We start from the raw sequence: 15,725 nt of genomic DNA on the forward strand, positions 1-15,725 counted from the left end.
CCCGATATACCGCTCGCACCCACACACAAACGCACGTCATATTATATGGGTACGCGCAATATAATATAGGAGCTAACTTTTTTTCTTATAACTACGATTCTTCTTTTTCGCGTGCGACCCGACCTCCATTGTACGAGCACTGCGTACGTATAATGATAATAATAATAATAATAATAATAATAATAATAATAGCAATAAGTTAAAGTTATAGTTATTAGTAATAAGAGTTCGGCCGACCGTTAAAATTCAAAAACAAACGAGTCTTTCGACAGGCGTCCGGTGCACGCTGCGTTCGTACATTCGACTGTCGTATTACAACAATACCGTCCACAATAATAATCGTTTGATGGAGTGTTCGCGATGACTGCGGCGGAATAGTATGACAATAATAATAATAACTAATATTATTATTTTATAATTATCCATATTGTTGTAGACGAGAGACTGTTTTTCGGGGTCGATTCGTTTTTAGCATACGTCTCGCGTGCAGCCCGACTAGAGAAACAAAAATAATACACCTACCTTGGAAGAAAACAAAAGTCTTTCTCTTGACGTATGGGGTGTCCGGGATTTTGAGTTCGCAGTCCAAGGTGGATTGAGTGGTGATGTCGTCGTCGTTGATCAGCACACTGATGATCACTTCGTAGGAAGTGTCCTTCAAGCGGTTGATATCGACGCGAGAATGAACCAACGGGTAGCTCCTGAAATAATAAATACAAAATAGTAAAATAAAATTAAGTCCGGTGGTAATCAAAAAACCAGTATTTAAATACTTTTTTCGTGGTTAATACAAGTATTTGTAATTGTTGCTTTCAGTTTAGTATAATTTATCACCATATTTGATATAGTTCTAGTTCACATTAATTTTTGGGTGTAAAATATTTGTGTTAATGCTCAGTCGTTTAGCCTAGAAGCCTTCGCAGAAAAATCATTGGACGGTTAAACAACTGTAATCACTGTCAATTTAATAACGAATATGGACGTTTATATTGTGCGAACAAGTTATTGCAGAATCTATAATAAAATATGAAATACACCGAGAGCAGATGATCAAATTCAATAAGATTTGATAAATACGAGGTATTTGCAATACATTTGCATACACTTTTCAACCTTAAATTGTATTTTTTCAATCAATAATTAAAACGATTTCTAACTAACTACTTCGTTCATGGTTCGTAAAAATTGTATTTAGTCGTTATACATAAACATATTAATATACATCATACGGCATATCATTATTTTTACCTTTTATGAATTTTCGTAATTTAAATCAGACTTCGATGTGATTTAACGATTATTATAAATTACCTAAGGAACATACTTTTGAAAGGGTACCTGACAAATTCAAATTATTTGAAATTTAAATTATCATAATTTTTTTTTTAATGAATAATAATTCATACAACATAAAATTTTAATATTATTCTTATAATCATCACGACGATGATAGCAATAATAATAAAACAATAATAGTAATAATAACATCATTCCGTTCAAAATAAACCACGACAGTGGTGTAGCTAAATTGCATATCCAAGACGCCGCGTGATCGAAATTATTGTTCTATTACAAAACAATATCATAATAATAATATTATTATACCTATCACGGGAAACACGGACCAATGCGGGAATGAGAGAGGGGAAATACTTGTCGAAAGCGTATACTCAGGTCGACTGTCATGGATATATAAGCGTTTAATAACTGCCAGAAATTCGATACGGTCAAGCTACGGTGAACAATGTTTCGGAAGTCAGAAGTGCACCAATACCGCAATTACGTACTACATCACAGCAATAATAATAATAATAATAATAATAATAATAAAACACGTAATGCATTTGACCGTCATCTGTCGGGGGTGGGATTTGTCTATCAAAACCGGGACCGTGCCGATATTGTTTGGTATTTCGTTACCTATACGATTACTGCAGCCGTGCACACACAAAGCGAAATAATTCCGTTTTGGGTCTGCGCAGCAATAACATAATATCGGGAAATGTTGTTTTTCACAGTAAAGTTACGTTAAAAACGTATCCTGGCCACTGACGTTCAAGATAAATGTGTTCCGGTCTGGTCTATTATCGTGTAGAAATTGACTCGGCGAATTTCTCAACGATCATTGCACACGCCGAACCATATATATTATTATATACACACAACGCAGGGAAGCAACTTTATTTTACTCCATCACAAAAGACAAATATCATACGGGTCGTACTGACATTGTATAAGATATATAATATATTAAATGGTGTACAAAACGTATAGAAATATAATAAATAAATATATATATATAAATTATATTATTGTATAGATAGGTATTATTTTATGTACAATTCACGATAAACTACAAACTATACTTGACAACTTACTACATTTGTTTGAAATAGAAAATTAGATTTTTGTAATTTATAAATTCAATTCGATTGTTTACGTTGCGATTTACCTTTCAACGTTCAATATTGTACATCTATTATATTTAATATTTTATTATTATATATTTCAGATTTTGAACGAAGCGATGAATGTATTAATTTTTCAATTATGTGTGTTTTTACTTTTGTGTGTGTGTGTGTACATGATAAGTAGTCGAAATAATCCTTCGATTTTCAACTTTAGTAACTTTTCTGGTTTCAAAGTGAATCTAGTTGGTGCATTGGAGAGGTCAAAATTGAAACTTCCTACCTAGTAGTTTTCAAAAGCGTCAGAAAAATACGAAAAAATTAATAAAGAAAAATATTTTTGTTAATGTTTATTTTACCATTTTATATAGATTTCGATCTATATATAATATTTCAACTCGTTTTGTTCTAATTATAGGAGTTTTAAATTTTAAATTTATTTAATTTTTTTTTTCTACAAATATCAATACAAAATATTTTTTTTGGTCGAAATGCTTGAAAGGTTGAATAGAATGCTGCACAATTTCCCATGCGTTTTTACAAAGCAGTTGAGAAATATTAAAGACACATAAATACGATTCTTTTAAGAAGTATTTAAAATTCTTAAAAAGTACATAATACTGTTTTTTTTTTTATAAGAATTAGAGTTTCAAATTTGGACGAAATCATATATTTAAACAGAGAATAACGATTTTAGTTATATTGTTGTAATTAAAAAATATTATTCGAGGATGCTTAAAACCTTCTTTATTCTATGCACATTTTTTCGGCAAAAATTAACTTAACCTACTGTAATACTTATGCCTAATAGTAAAATAAAATACTTCACAACAATATACTTAGCAATATTATAGGTTGACAGATTGTGTTTGTTCTGAATCGTTTTTCGTATATAATGATTTCATAGCCTTGAATTCAAATTGAACACATCTATTACAGTGACTCCTTTAAACACCTACTGTACAGTAGAACGTGAGTAACTTGCTCACTTATTTAGTGATGATAAAGGCACAATGTCTTGTGCTAGACTTCTTCTGTGTACAGTCCTTCAGTTAAATCACCGTGACGTTTTTGACTTGCATAAATATATAAAATCTAAATCTAAATTTTATTTGGTATTACGATTTTAATTCATTATTAATATCATGATAATACATCTCTTCAACTAATGCGGTCCATGTATGTGGTATGAATATTAAATTCTACCTTATGGTTCATTTATTGAAACTGAGAGTAAAAAAATATAATGATAATTGTTTTTATTATTGCACTTTGAGGGAATTATCAATTTAATTAGACTTACATTGCTATTGCATTTTATCGGCTTTCATTATATATTATATCATGTTCATTGTAAATTGGAAAGATAGTTAAAATAATAGACTCACTTTAGATACAACCCAATAGTCTTTATACCTAAAGATTGTAATATATTTAGGGAAATGCGTGTAATGCAGGTATAAAAAAAATAATGACTCAATGCAGCTATTATCCTAACAATTATTAACGAACAATTACATAAAAATTAATAAGGTGCTTAAAAAGTAATCGGACAAAATTCGTATATGTTTAAAATTTAACATTAGATTCTTATAAAACGAACACAAATGAAATTAATGTCTATAAAGTGTACCTGCTAAAGTACGTATCTATCAAATAACCATCGTACTTAACTATATCTGTTTTAGTATTTTATAAATTATACGAATGTATGTTAGTTATTAAAAATAGAATATTTTTACTGTCATAAACGAAAACAAAAAAAATATGCACATATGATTGTAATCAAAATATTATTTTTGTTAATACTGTTTAGATTCAATAAAACGACCGAGTTATAAAAACAGAATTGTATATTTTATATATAAGTGAATATTACAATAAAATATAGAAGAAAAACATTTATAGTTAAAATAGTACACAGACTGAAAATAATAAATAACAAATAGGCCAGCTTGTGTGTGAATCAGCCACACCAATAAAGTTTTGAGTAAATAGTTATTAAAATAGTATTACCCTTTTATGTCAAGAATACATTATGTATGATAACGCGTGTCAAATTTAACAACAGTTGAGCAACTTTATAAAAAAAAAATGAAAATATAATATTCAATGCAGTTGAAAATTGAAGTTAAATAAATATAAATTAAATGCAATTGAAACAGTAGGTCATAATAATAATAATAATAATAATAATAATATTTTATTTTCATGAAAATATAGCAAACGTTATTTTATTATAAAGTGCTTCATTTCCAAATACATAATATCGTTTTTATTATATTATTCAAGATAAGTTAATAAGATAAGTACTTAACATATTTTATTTTTATTATTTTGAATTTTCATAACATGTACCTTTATTACGTATTACATACACCACAATAATAAAAAGATTAACATATAATATAAATTCTAGTTACCATTATACTTTATCAAATAATAATTCATTAACTATAAAGTGACATAAAAATGTTAGTTATATTATATTGATTATACTAATTGTATTTTTCGTACAGAGATCACCCATTGTTTGACCTATAAATTTCAAATTTCAATAGATAAAATGTATTTTAAGAAAAATCAATGTTATAACTAATTTGGTTTTTCTAAAAAAGTGTCCTCATTCATACTTGGGAACATAGTACTTATATCATTGAGAACTGAACTGAACATAACGTATTTTCCCTACGTCATATTTTCTGTTAGTAATATTATAATTAAAACAATGACTGAGTGATTTAAGCATTAATTATTACATTCGCAGAATAATAAAATATTTTCTGAATAGTTATCAGTGGTCACTAGTTAATTAGTATCACCTACGAGATTGAAATAATAATTATTCTATTTTATACTCTTATGTATGTCAACACAGGATAAACACCACGAATCGTTGATATTTAAGTTTTTTTTTTTTTGTGGGGGGGGGGGGAATTTTTTATTTAAAATTGTTCTAGTTAATACTTAATATTATAAATAAATTAATAATTATTTTTAATTAATTGAACACAATCATTTTTTATTGCATGAAAATACTTCAATGTGAAATTTTTCTAGTATGAACAATTTTCATCTTAAAACTTAAAAGTATTTGAAAATATTCATATAACTGGTGTAAGTAAACCTTAAATTATTTTTAAAAATTAATATATTGTTAAACATACTAACTGAACAAATTCCTATATTTAAGTTTGAATTTTGTGACAAAATTGTTCAAGAAATAAAATGAACTCTGCACTGTCTTCTTTGTGTGTTGTATAACTTGTCGAACTTGGGTAAAACTTTGTACCACGTAGTTTCTTAACAATTTTAGTAAATATAATTGAATAAAATCTCTTAACTTTCAGAGACTTTACAATTATATTTTACGAGTTATCTAGTTCAGTATATTTGCAACAAAAGTCAATACATTAAAACGCAAATTGTAAAGATGCAATTTTCTATATCGAAAAATGAGACAAAACTCTAAATGATTCGACCGTAGAACGTCTGGTTAACTGTTTGAAAAGACTTGTATTCCATTATACACATTATTATTAATTATTTGAACAACCATCTATATTATTATTGTTTAATGAAAAAAATATCTAAAATGACTCACAGAATTATTATTTGAAGTTGCATTTTTTTGAAGTCTGTAAATAAAGGAAAGAACGAAAGATGGCCACTGGTGAATAGTTATCCGAAAAGAATAATGGACGGAAAAATAGTACTGTAAATGTAAGCATAAATAAGAATAATGAGCATCCGAAAAAATCTTTACAAATAATATTTTTCACAGATCTTTCAAAATAAAATGAGAACTTAATACTTTTTAGAATAGATATAGAACATTGATGAAAAAACGATATTTCCCGTTTGATACTTTTAGATAAGTAAATAAAAAAACATACAACATCAATATTGTAGTATTATATAATAATAAAAACGGGGCGACAAGATAATACTCAGTATATTAAAAACATCATGTGTTTTTTAGCGTTGGGGATTGCTTAATCCCATTTAAGGTATTGACTTTACTAGTATAATAAGTAAATATAAACTTATACAATAAACAATATTGTATTTAATCTGTGACGTGCCACTTACTATTAATATGTTAAACAATATTTACTTTAATTACTTACCTATCAGTCATATCATTATATTTTAAATTAATGGAATCTATTGTGTATTCGTGGTTTAAGGATTTAGGCAATCATAATCACCTTCACCCGGTCTCGGGATAATTGAATGTTCAGAAAAATTACCCCCTAAACAATTTGTTTACATAAAAAAACCATTTGAAAACAGAAATTTGTATTTTAATAGCAGTACAAAGTATCTGAAGAATTTTAAAATGTGGTATTAAGTTAAATATTCTCAAAATTAGATTTTGAGTAGGTGAATTATTGAAGAAAAATTAGTGGGTGAGCAAGCTCGGTGAATAATTAAGTATGATAAACATAACGTGGATCATATTTTGAGTCTATAAAAATCGTAAGATGTCTCTTAATTACGGCAAAAAAGTGGTTAATTTTACGGTCAAAATAAATAACGCACTTGAGACTCAACCAAAATCTTTTTTTTTGAAACGCGATGATTAATACCTATGTGTTTCAAAATACAACATACCGCTAATATACCCGCACACGTGACTTATCCAAAACTGGATTTCCCCGAGAGGTTAATTTTGGCTAAGGAGACGAGTGTCGAGTGCCGAGTGCCAAAACACCATAACAACATAATATCTGTTGAAGCGAAGAATGTATTGGGCTTACTCAAATGTGTTATTATTTTTTTTTACTTAGTTGTGTGTCGGTCATGGTCGTGTCACTGAACAGAAGATTTTTTTTAGTTTATATAATATTTTCTATTATCAAAACACCAAATGTAATATTATAGTCTTGTTATTTTATAGGGTGTAAGAAATCAGTAAATTCACAGTTCTTTTTTCAATTAGGTACTGAAAAAAAGTATTTGTATTTTTTTTCGATGTTTGACTTATAGGATGTTGACTCATAAGATGTTTGTTTAACATTCGGAAAGCTTCAAATGTAATTTATGGTTTCTTAAAAGTTATTTTCATACTAATGTAATGTTAAAAATATAAATGTTGTGTGTTAAAAATATTTAGCTACAATCAATCCAAGTCTATGAACAATTCTAAAATGTAAGAGAATTCACAATAGTATAACAAAAGTCGTTTAAGCAACCATTTATGCCACATGACCGATATATTGGGCGAGGCTAGAGACAATTCGACCTATTTATCTACATATTAGTTTTATGGAATATTACGAGAGGAAATAAGTTTAGTTAGTACATTTTATTAATTTTGAACTCTTTGGTAGAGAGACGGGTATCGAATTTTCGCTAACTTTTAATGTTTAGATTTATGGTCTTTTTATTAATTATAAGACTATTTTAAGAACTAATATAGAACTTTAATTGACGAAGGTTAATGGACCAAAATACCAGAAGAGTTCGAAAAGTGTAAAGTTCATCTAAACCACACAAATATATTATTTTTTTATACTGACATACTGTTTTAAAACAAATCAAGAAACTATATTATTAGAAATCACTACTAATTTAAATATAATTATAGTATAAAATATCCTTAGAATTCGAGATGGCCAGGTTATAGTTTCTGCTAAGAACCATTTCTCGTATACAAAGATTATTATTGAATTCAAATTCAACACTTTCATTACAGCAGCATGGTCTTAAGGTACGGTTTCCCTGCAACGTCAGACGCGAGAACAGCATGGCTGCGTCGGACGCGGCGTCTAGACGCGACCTACGTCCAGACCGGTAGTGACGCTTGACGCTGCGTCCAGACGTTGCAGGGAAACCGTACCTTTAGTGACCCACTCAATGACGATGTATACTCAAAACGAATGATAATGAAGTCGATGATCCAGTTTCCTGAAGTTGTTTTTTTTAAATATTATTGATAGTTAATTGTAGTTTTTACTACATATTATTACGTTTGTTTTAGAAGTTCACAATGTATTTTAGTGATCTCCAAACTTTTTTATGCAAGGGCCCATCAAATATCAAGAGCTCTTAGTAGACCAAAAGTGTATGAACACTGATTGTCATTTTTAATTTTTAGTTTTATTGAAATATTTATACTTATGAAAATATAAAAAAATTGTTCTTATTATATACTTAAATATACTTTGTTATCTAATTTTGATACATGTGATCGTTGACATTTGAGCGTTTAACCATTTTGGATACAACTATTACACGTATTTTTAGAATATTTTCTGTTATCTTTGGGGGGGGGGGGGGATGGTGAAAACTTATTAACTGGCTGTGGTTTATAGACCTCTGATGTATATTATAATGTGTTTATAATTGTTCAGTTCACAACAAACTCGGTAAATGATCTTGACATTTCGTTTTTTGTTTTTAAATAATAAGCGTATAATTAAAAAAATAAATAAAAATATTTTCAATGTTTGTAAGATAAAAATATAACGTCACGTTGTAAAATGAAATAATCACAAACATAATTTTCTGACTGTTGTATTGTGACGTAGGTACGAAGATAGCACAATAGTAGTATAAGAAATTCTACCGACATGACAAACCACTAAAACATGATATATACACATAGATAAACATGTGTGTGTGGGCGTATAAGTGTATAGTGTATAAGTAATAGATATGTATAAATGGGTGTAATAATGTCGATGACAGAAAATAGTAAAAGTTGTGTCCGCCTCGATTCGTGCGATTCACTGCGGACATTGAGCAAGGAGTCTCCGCGTACCTAGGACAGGCCTGGTTTGTAAGTACCTACGTTTGTTACTACATTTATCTAATTATATTATACTGTATCTGATGACTAACAATTGAAGTTGTTACCACGCTACGGTTAATACATCTATACAGAGTCAAACGATTGTTTTTAATATCGCATATTTAACGGGTCACCTCATGGCTACGGGTAAAAAATTGCGATGATATATAATGATGTTTGTATAAAAGTAACTTTTTTTGCTAGAATAAGCTGGTGTACTACATTTTCAATAGTTATTTTTACTTTTTAATAAGAATTTTTTTTTCCAAACAGTTTATATTTTGTTGAAATTAGAAATCCTAAATGTTTAGAACGCATTTCAACAATTGTAAAACGCATTGTGAACAAGCAACAGTTAACGTAATTTGTAGGATATAGATAGATTAATTTCTTTAAAAAAAATATGCAAAACATATTGAAACAATAAACACAACCCAACTTATTATATAGTATCCGCCTCAGCATGGTTCATAAACCATTTTAATCCACATAAATTAAATACGTAATTTGTGCAACTTGAATAGAAAAAAAAATACATTATAAATGATTATAATAGTTGATTTTAAATAGATTTGTCATAGACATCACTGGTAGAAGAAACCATCATCAGATATTTAATAACTAAGTAGATATAGACAATTTTAGTTGGTGAATATTTCTGAGCATACTTCAAAATATGTCAACAGTATAAAACTTTAATTTATTTTTAAGTGGAAGTCAATGGCAGATTTTCATTAAAACATCCGTATTTAGTTCGAAAAAAAAATCCATTCGAATTAATTGCATTATTAATACGTAGATTGTTCGCGGGGTATGCGATATTGTCGAATGTGTACAGTACTGTTTCAAATTAAAAAAACAATTTTCAACGGTAAATAAAGTTTTTTTCTGTTAATGAAAAACCAACGTTGAAGGATGCACACGTGTATGTATGCATGTGTTTGTGTGTGTGTGTGCAAAACAAAAGAATTATAAATTATTACAATTTATTTACAAAATAATTTGTGTTTGTTGACTGTTTGAACAATTTATATATAGTGGTAATTGTATTAACAACGCGTGACAAATAACACACAAAGGTACCAAAACAATTAAAATGTAATTTGACATTTTTTAAATGTGTTAATAGGTTAAGAGTAGAGATGTTTAATTTCGTAAATTTAAAGAAATGTCTGTACTTAATATTATAGTAATATGTAATTTAAAAGTGTTTAGACAAAGCATTTAACTAATGTTTATATTTCATTAATTTGACTTAATCCTTAAATTATGATAAATTTGTGTCACTGCAGAACAACTGAATTCACTATTTAAGTAGATGCTATTATAGCTAGATTATTCTTTGTATCAAAACAAAATATTTGTAAGAAAAAAAAACAATTAAAATGTTTTTGTTATGAATTATTTTCTGTTTGAAAAAGTCCTACTCACATCACTAGTGATATATAATATAATATTATAATTCTAATAAGAAAAAAAAAATATTATATAATAATTCAAGTATAATATTATTATTATGTATATCATAAATATTATGCACAAAACGAGAAATGTTCTACACGTCTTGACGTATTTATTTATAAATTCGGGTGGGAGTAATAACGGCAGACGGAATAACACATTTTTTCCTTGTATAATATGGTACATGATGTGAAATTAAAACAAAACAGATATAATTTATATAGGTATTGTCGGAGCAATAATATATCATCCGGCCGATTTTGAAAACAAAACGGAGGTGAACACAATCGATGAAAAAAACGATCGTTCACTGACTATACGCCGAATACGCGACCGATAATCGATTTTAAACGCGGGTGTATATTATTGCAATGTATATGTATAATGTCTTCGGTACAACGCTAAATACAATGGACTCAGACGGAGTCGTAAAAAATAATAAAATAAAAAAAATAAAAACCGTGTAAAAAATGTCGTCGTTAGAAACACGAGACTATAATATATCGTAATATAGAGAGTTACAACGGCGCAGGGAGCTGCTGCTCGTGGCAGCGACTAGGGGGGGGGAGGGTGGGCCAGGGGCGTGTGTATGTGTGTGTGTGTGTGCCCGAGCGTCGAGGGTAGGCGAGCGCCGACCGATCGAGGAAACGTTTTATTCGCTGACGGTCGGCTCAAAAACCATTTATCACGCACGAGAACTTAATGCCGCGAAATCGTTTCGTTAGCTTAATTGAATTTGCCCGGTCGTAAAACGGTCAATGTATATTATGGTCGGCGGCGCGAGACTTAAAGTATAACGGTCGTGTCGGATTACGCGAATATATACGCTCGGGCGGCGGGACGGACCTGTTGATGATGGAAATTAAAATAAAACCTTATAGAGCGATTGTGCCGCGTGCGTGCGTGAGTGCGTTTGTGTGTGTGGTATGGTTTTATTTACATTTCATTTTTTTTTTCTCTCCCCGCAACAGCATCCCCGCCCCTCGTGGGCAAAACTCCCGGCGGGGCACCATCGCCGGCCGGCGCGAACGGAAATTTCTCGACGAAATCGGAAACAAATGAAATCTACATATCCGGCCCTCGCGCCAGCTCAACCCGTTTAAAGTGAAACCCGGCAACTATTTACTGCCCGGGCGGCGGCGGGCGGTCGTCACGGTGCCGTTACCGTATCGTGAGCTATACAGCGTAGTATTAAAATAACAATATCATATTATGAACGCATAAACCGTCCGCGTAAGACGCTTATTGTACCCAATGCAGTCCGGATCAGGACGATCGTCTGGGTCAGTGATCCTTAACCGATTTTTAGTGCGTGTCGACTGTATGTATCGTGATGTACTCTGTATTTTTTAATGAAGTTTGAGAATATGTTTTCAATTGTTCACTGGCACAGAGTCGCATAATATTACTTTTATCACTAGTCGGCCTAAATAATCAATATTATCCTCGGTGAGCTCCGGGGGGTCAAGACCACAATCAGATTTCGAGAATTTCCACGTCTACGATGACATCTACACCCGAACCAAAGAGCATGCAGAGTAAAAAATTTAATATATTCAGGTGGTGCCTGCACCTAGCCACGGTGTAATCCGCACGTATGGGAGGCATCGCATGATACCGCTATGTCGACGCACATAGTTGTGAAATATTGGACCGATATTGGTGTACAGCTAATTCGCTGGTTATAAATAACTTTGCTAGTATAATAAAATAATACCATATAGTATAATACACGACGATGTGTTTGTTTTAGGTACAGTGTGGCGTAGGTATGTAGTATTTTGGGTATTAACGAATGTTATTACAATATTATAATATTTTATTTATCATGCAATTTTATAATAACACTACCCGGGCAGGGGTCATTTTCACTGGAATTCAGTAACCCACATTTTGATCATTTAAATGTTTATTTATTATTTATTTATCATGAGCCAGTTTGTATGTGCTTATTAAATATTCAAACCAATATCCGCCAAGCAGCAGTGTTATTTGAAATATTAACAATGATTAACTGAGTAGATGAAATCAACAATGACCAACCTATGACGCCCGCTCGTTCACGTGACACTCATCTAAAATATTATATTCACCCTCCCACCCAAACACACACACACACCCACACACCCACACACACACTCACAGCACAAATATACATTTTATTATTCGGGAATACTATAAGTTATAACATAGCAGTAAGACGCGTACGAATCGCAGCATTGTCACACAGAATAAAATGAGCCGATGCTCCCAAAAAATCAATGATCTCAAACAAGAGAAAAAAACCGTGGTAAAAAGATTTCCTATTCGGGAATTGGTCAGATGTTTGACATCACTGTATTCAAAATAAAAACAATTTTCTTACATAGGATGAAAACGCTCCAATCTTGCAGTGGTTGGAGGGTACGATACGCTACACGCGTTATTTGCGTGATATCTAAAACGAAAAACGCACCTTGCAGTGGTGAATATATTACTTTAAATATTTAAATAGCACGACACCGATAAAGCCTATTTTTCTTTCGTATTTGTTTGTTTTTTATGTCCAAAGTCATAAAAGTCGTCGAGTATCCCGTTAACATTAAATTGGACGAACAACAAGTAGTTGAATTATATAATAGTATACGCATTGTCCACCCATAATACGCTCGTATTATGACAAAAAAAAAAAAAAACCAATATAATCAGCCGATCCGTTGGTATTGCACGATATTATGTTTTATCGTATAAAAAATGAAAACCAATTACGCGAATAAAATGTATGTACCTATCAATATATTCGCCCGTTTAGACTTAAAATATTAAGTGGAGCGCTGTAAATACGGCTAGTTATATACACTACATATACGTACACGTACACTAACCCACGTACACGTCATGCATAATGAACGGATGTGTCGTTTGTTTCGTCCCCGTGTGACAAAAATTTCGTTACAGTCACCCGATTTCGGGCGGGATGGGACCCGTTCGAAAGGTGGATGGTAATAACGTCGAAATGTTCACGAGGTTTATGTAAATTTCGACGTTTTTAACGAAAAAATTCACACACACACACACACACACATGTTTTATAAACAAACACTAATAACGTTTTTGTCACTCGATCGACCTAGGGGACTTTTCCCGTTGCTCGTATCATCCAATCTATTTTATATGTATTATAATATTATCATAATATTAAATATATTTACAGTATACTGTACGCTACCTCCAGTCGAGACGTTTATTTTATAAGGCCACTGTCGAAACATTATAATAATATTATGGTCATTGAGAAAATTATTATGACGGATAAACGAGTGACGCACATCGTGGACAGTGCTGTAAATTCAATGATTCTCTCAATTTATTTCGTTCGGTGAATGTGTAACAATTAATATTTTACTCAAGAGGAAACTTCCTATGCGTGTGTTGTCTTCGTCTCACAAACGTACAGCAAACATGCGTTGACTAGTTTCAATAGTGTGCTGTTAGTTTTCGATATTAAAGTGTGATTTGACCAGTTGTTATTTAATTTTTGGGCAAGAACATAATCTGAAGCGTTCGCAATTTTTTTTTCGATATTTTGATTATCAAACAAGATATATTATTATGGGTATGTAAAATATCTCAAATTTAAAAATATCAGTTAGCACGGATAGTGCCAAAAGACTGACTGTAAGTCGATTCACTATAATATCAAAACTTACAGCAGTTACAGCACACAATTGAAAATAGTGAATGAAAATTTGGTATGCCGTTCGCGTGTAAGAAGGAGACTGCGAAAAATACAACCATAGGTGGCGTCCCAGTAAATCCAATATTTGTATCCCACTTATCTCAAATTCAGGACGAAATTCATCGATATTCAGAATCATTGAATTCGCGCAACCCCGTCTCCGATGCGCATTACACATTTATTTGTTTTATTCTTCAACAATGTCAGCATCGCAATTTGTCGTTTGTTTTCGAACAGTCACTTCAAATGTTCTCTAGTGTGTATAAAAGTCATCGGGAGCCATTGACTCCTGCATGTTGGCAGGTGGCTACACGATATTATTATATCCCATGTGTACCTATCTATTTTTTTTCGCATGATCGTAACGTTTTTTTAATCGCAACACATCAAACTCAGCGATTATTGTAAATTGCCATATTTAGACGTTTAATAAATGTTTAACCAACATAAACGATATGCCCGCGGCACCATTTTACACGTCATATTATTACTATTACTGTGTGTGATTCGAATAATTCGACTACCATCGTGTGAAGTTCGGACACAGTACTAAAATATATTATAACAATATAATATTTCATTACCTCCTATTAAAGTACAGAGTGTGACTTGGGTGAACACGATTCCGAAAAATCGGCCCGGCCTGCTACACCATCAGTTTGTTTTGCATATAATATTTTCGTGTCTGACATAATATAATATTATCATTATAATGCAAGCGTACACCAATGCATGAGAATCATTTTCAATCTTTTATCTCGTTCCGATCCAATCCGACAAAATACTCTTGCCACCCTTAACCGGCGGGGCGGCCGCCGTCCGATCGATTTTTATTTTCTACCCTTATTGTTACAGCCGACGCAAATTTATTGTTCTCGCACAATATTTTCGCCGTCGTATCTCCGCTGTCTGTCTGTTGTTTTTATGTTGTTTTTATTTTTTTTTTTTTTTAATTGTTGTTTATAACTTTAGGGCGACTTTGTGAAAAAACGCCATGCGCGTTAATAGTTAATACCTACTTTAAATATGCTACGGTTACACGATACGAGCACGCAAAACTTTAGCTATTATTATAGGGTCCCGACGTTTCGGATACGTTACGACAATAAATTAGGTACGATTTCTGAGGCTTCATATTTAATCATCGTATTTTTCCAAACAGGGAAGACTACGCCGGAGTCGATTGATTTTAATGACACGTCACTAAAACAATAACGTATAAATTCGGCGTTTCACAACACAATAATAGTTCATACATTGGTATAACATAATATCTAATTCGTTAAATACAGATAATTCGCAAGTCCTATAATTATTATGATTTACGATTTTGTCAAAA

General features: G+C 31.2%; 1 protein-coding gene across 1 annotated transcript in view; it reads right to left on the reverse strand.

Annotated features, from left to right (window-relative positions):
- Nucleotides 1-403: 403 nt before the first annotated feature.
- Nucleotides 404-15,725, reverse strand: part of LOC111032653 — a 133,300-nt gene continuing 117,978 nt past the window's right edge. Inside the window, exon 4 of the mRNA XM_022313055.1 lies at nt 404-701. Coding sequence (XP_022168747.1) covers nt 419-701 — 283 coding nt within the window. The 3' untranslated portion in view covers nt 404-418. The remainder of the gene's footprint in view (nt 702-15,725) is intronic.

Source organism: Myzus persicae, unplaced genomic scaffold (genome assembly GCF_001856785.1).
Source record: "Myzus persicae strain clone G006 unplaced genomic scaffold, MPER_G0061.0, whole genome shotgun sequence".
NCBI classification, from domain to species: Eukaryota; Metazoa; Arthropoda; class Insecta; order Hemiptera; family Aphididae; genus Myzus; species Myzus persicae.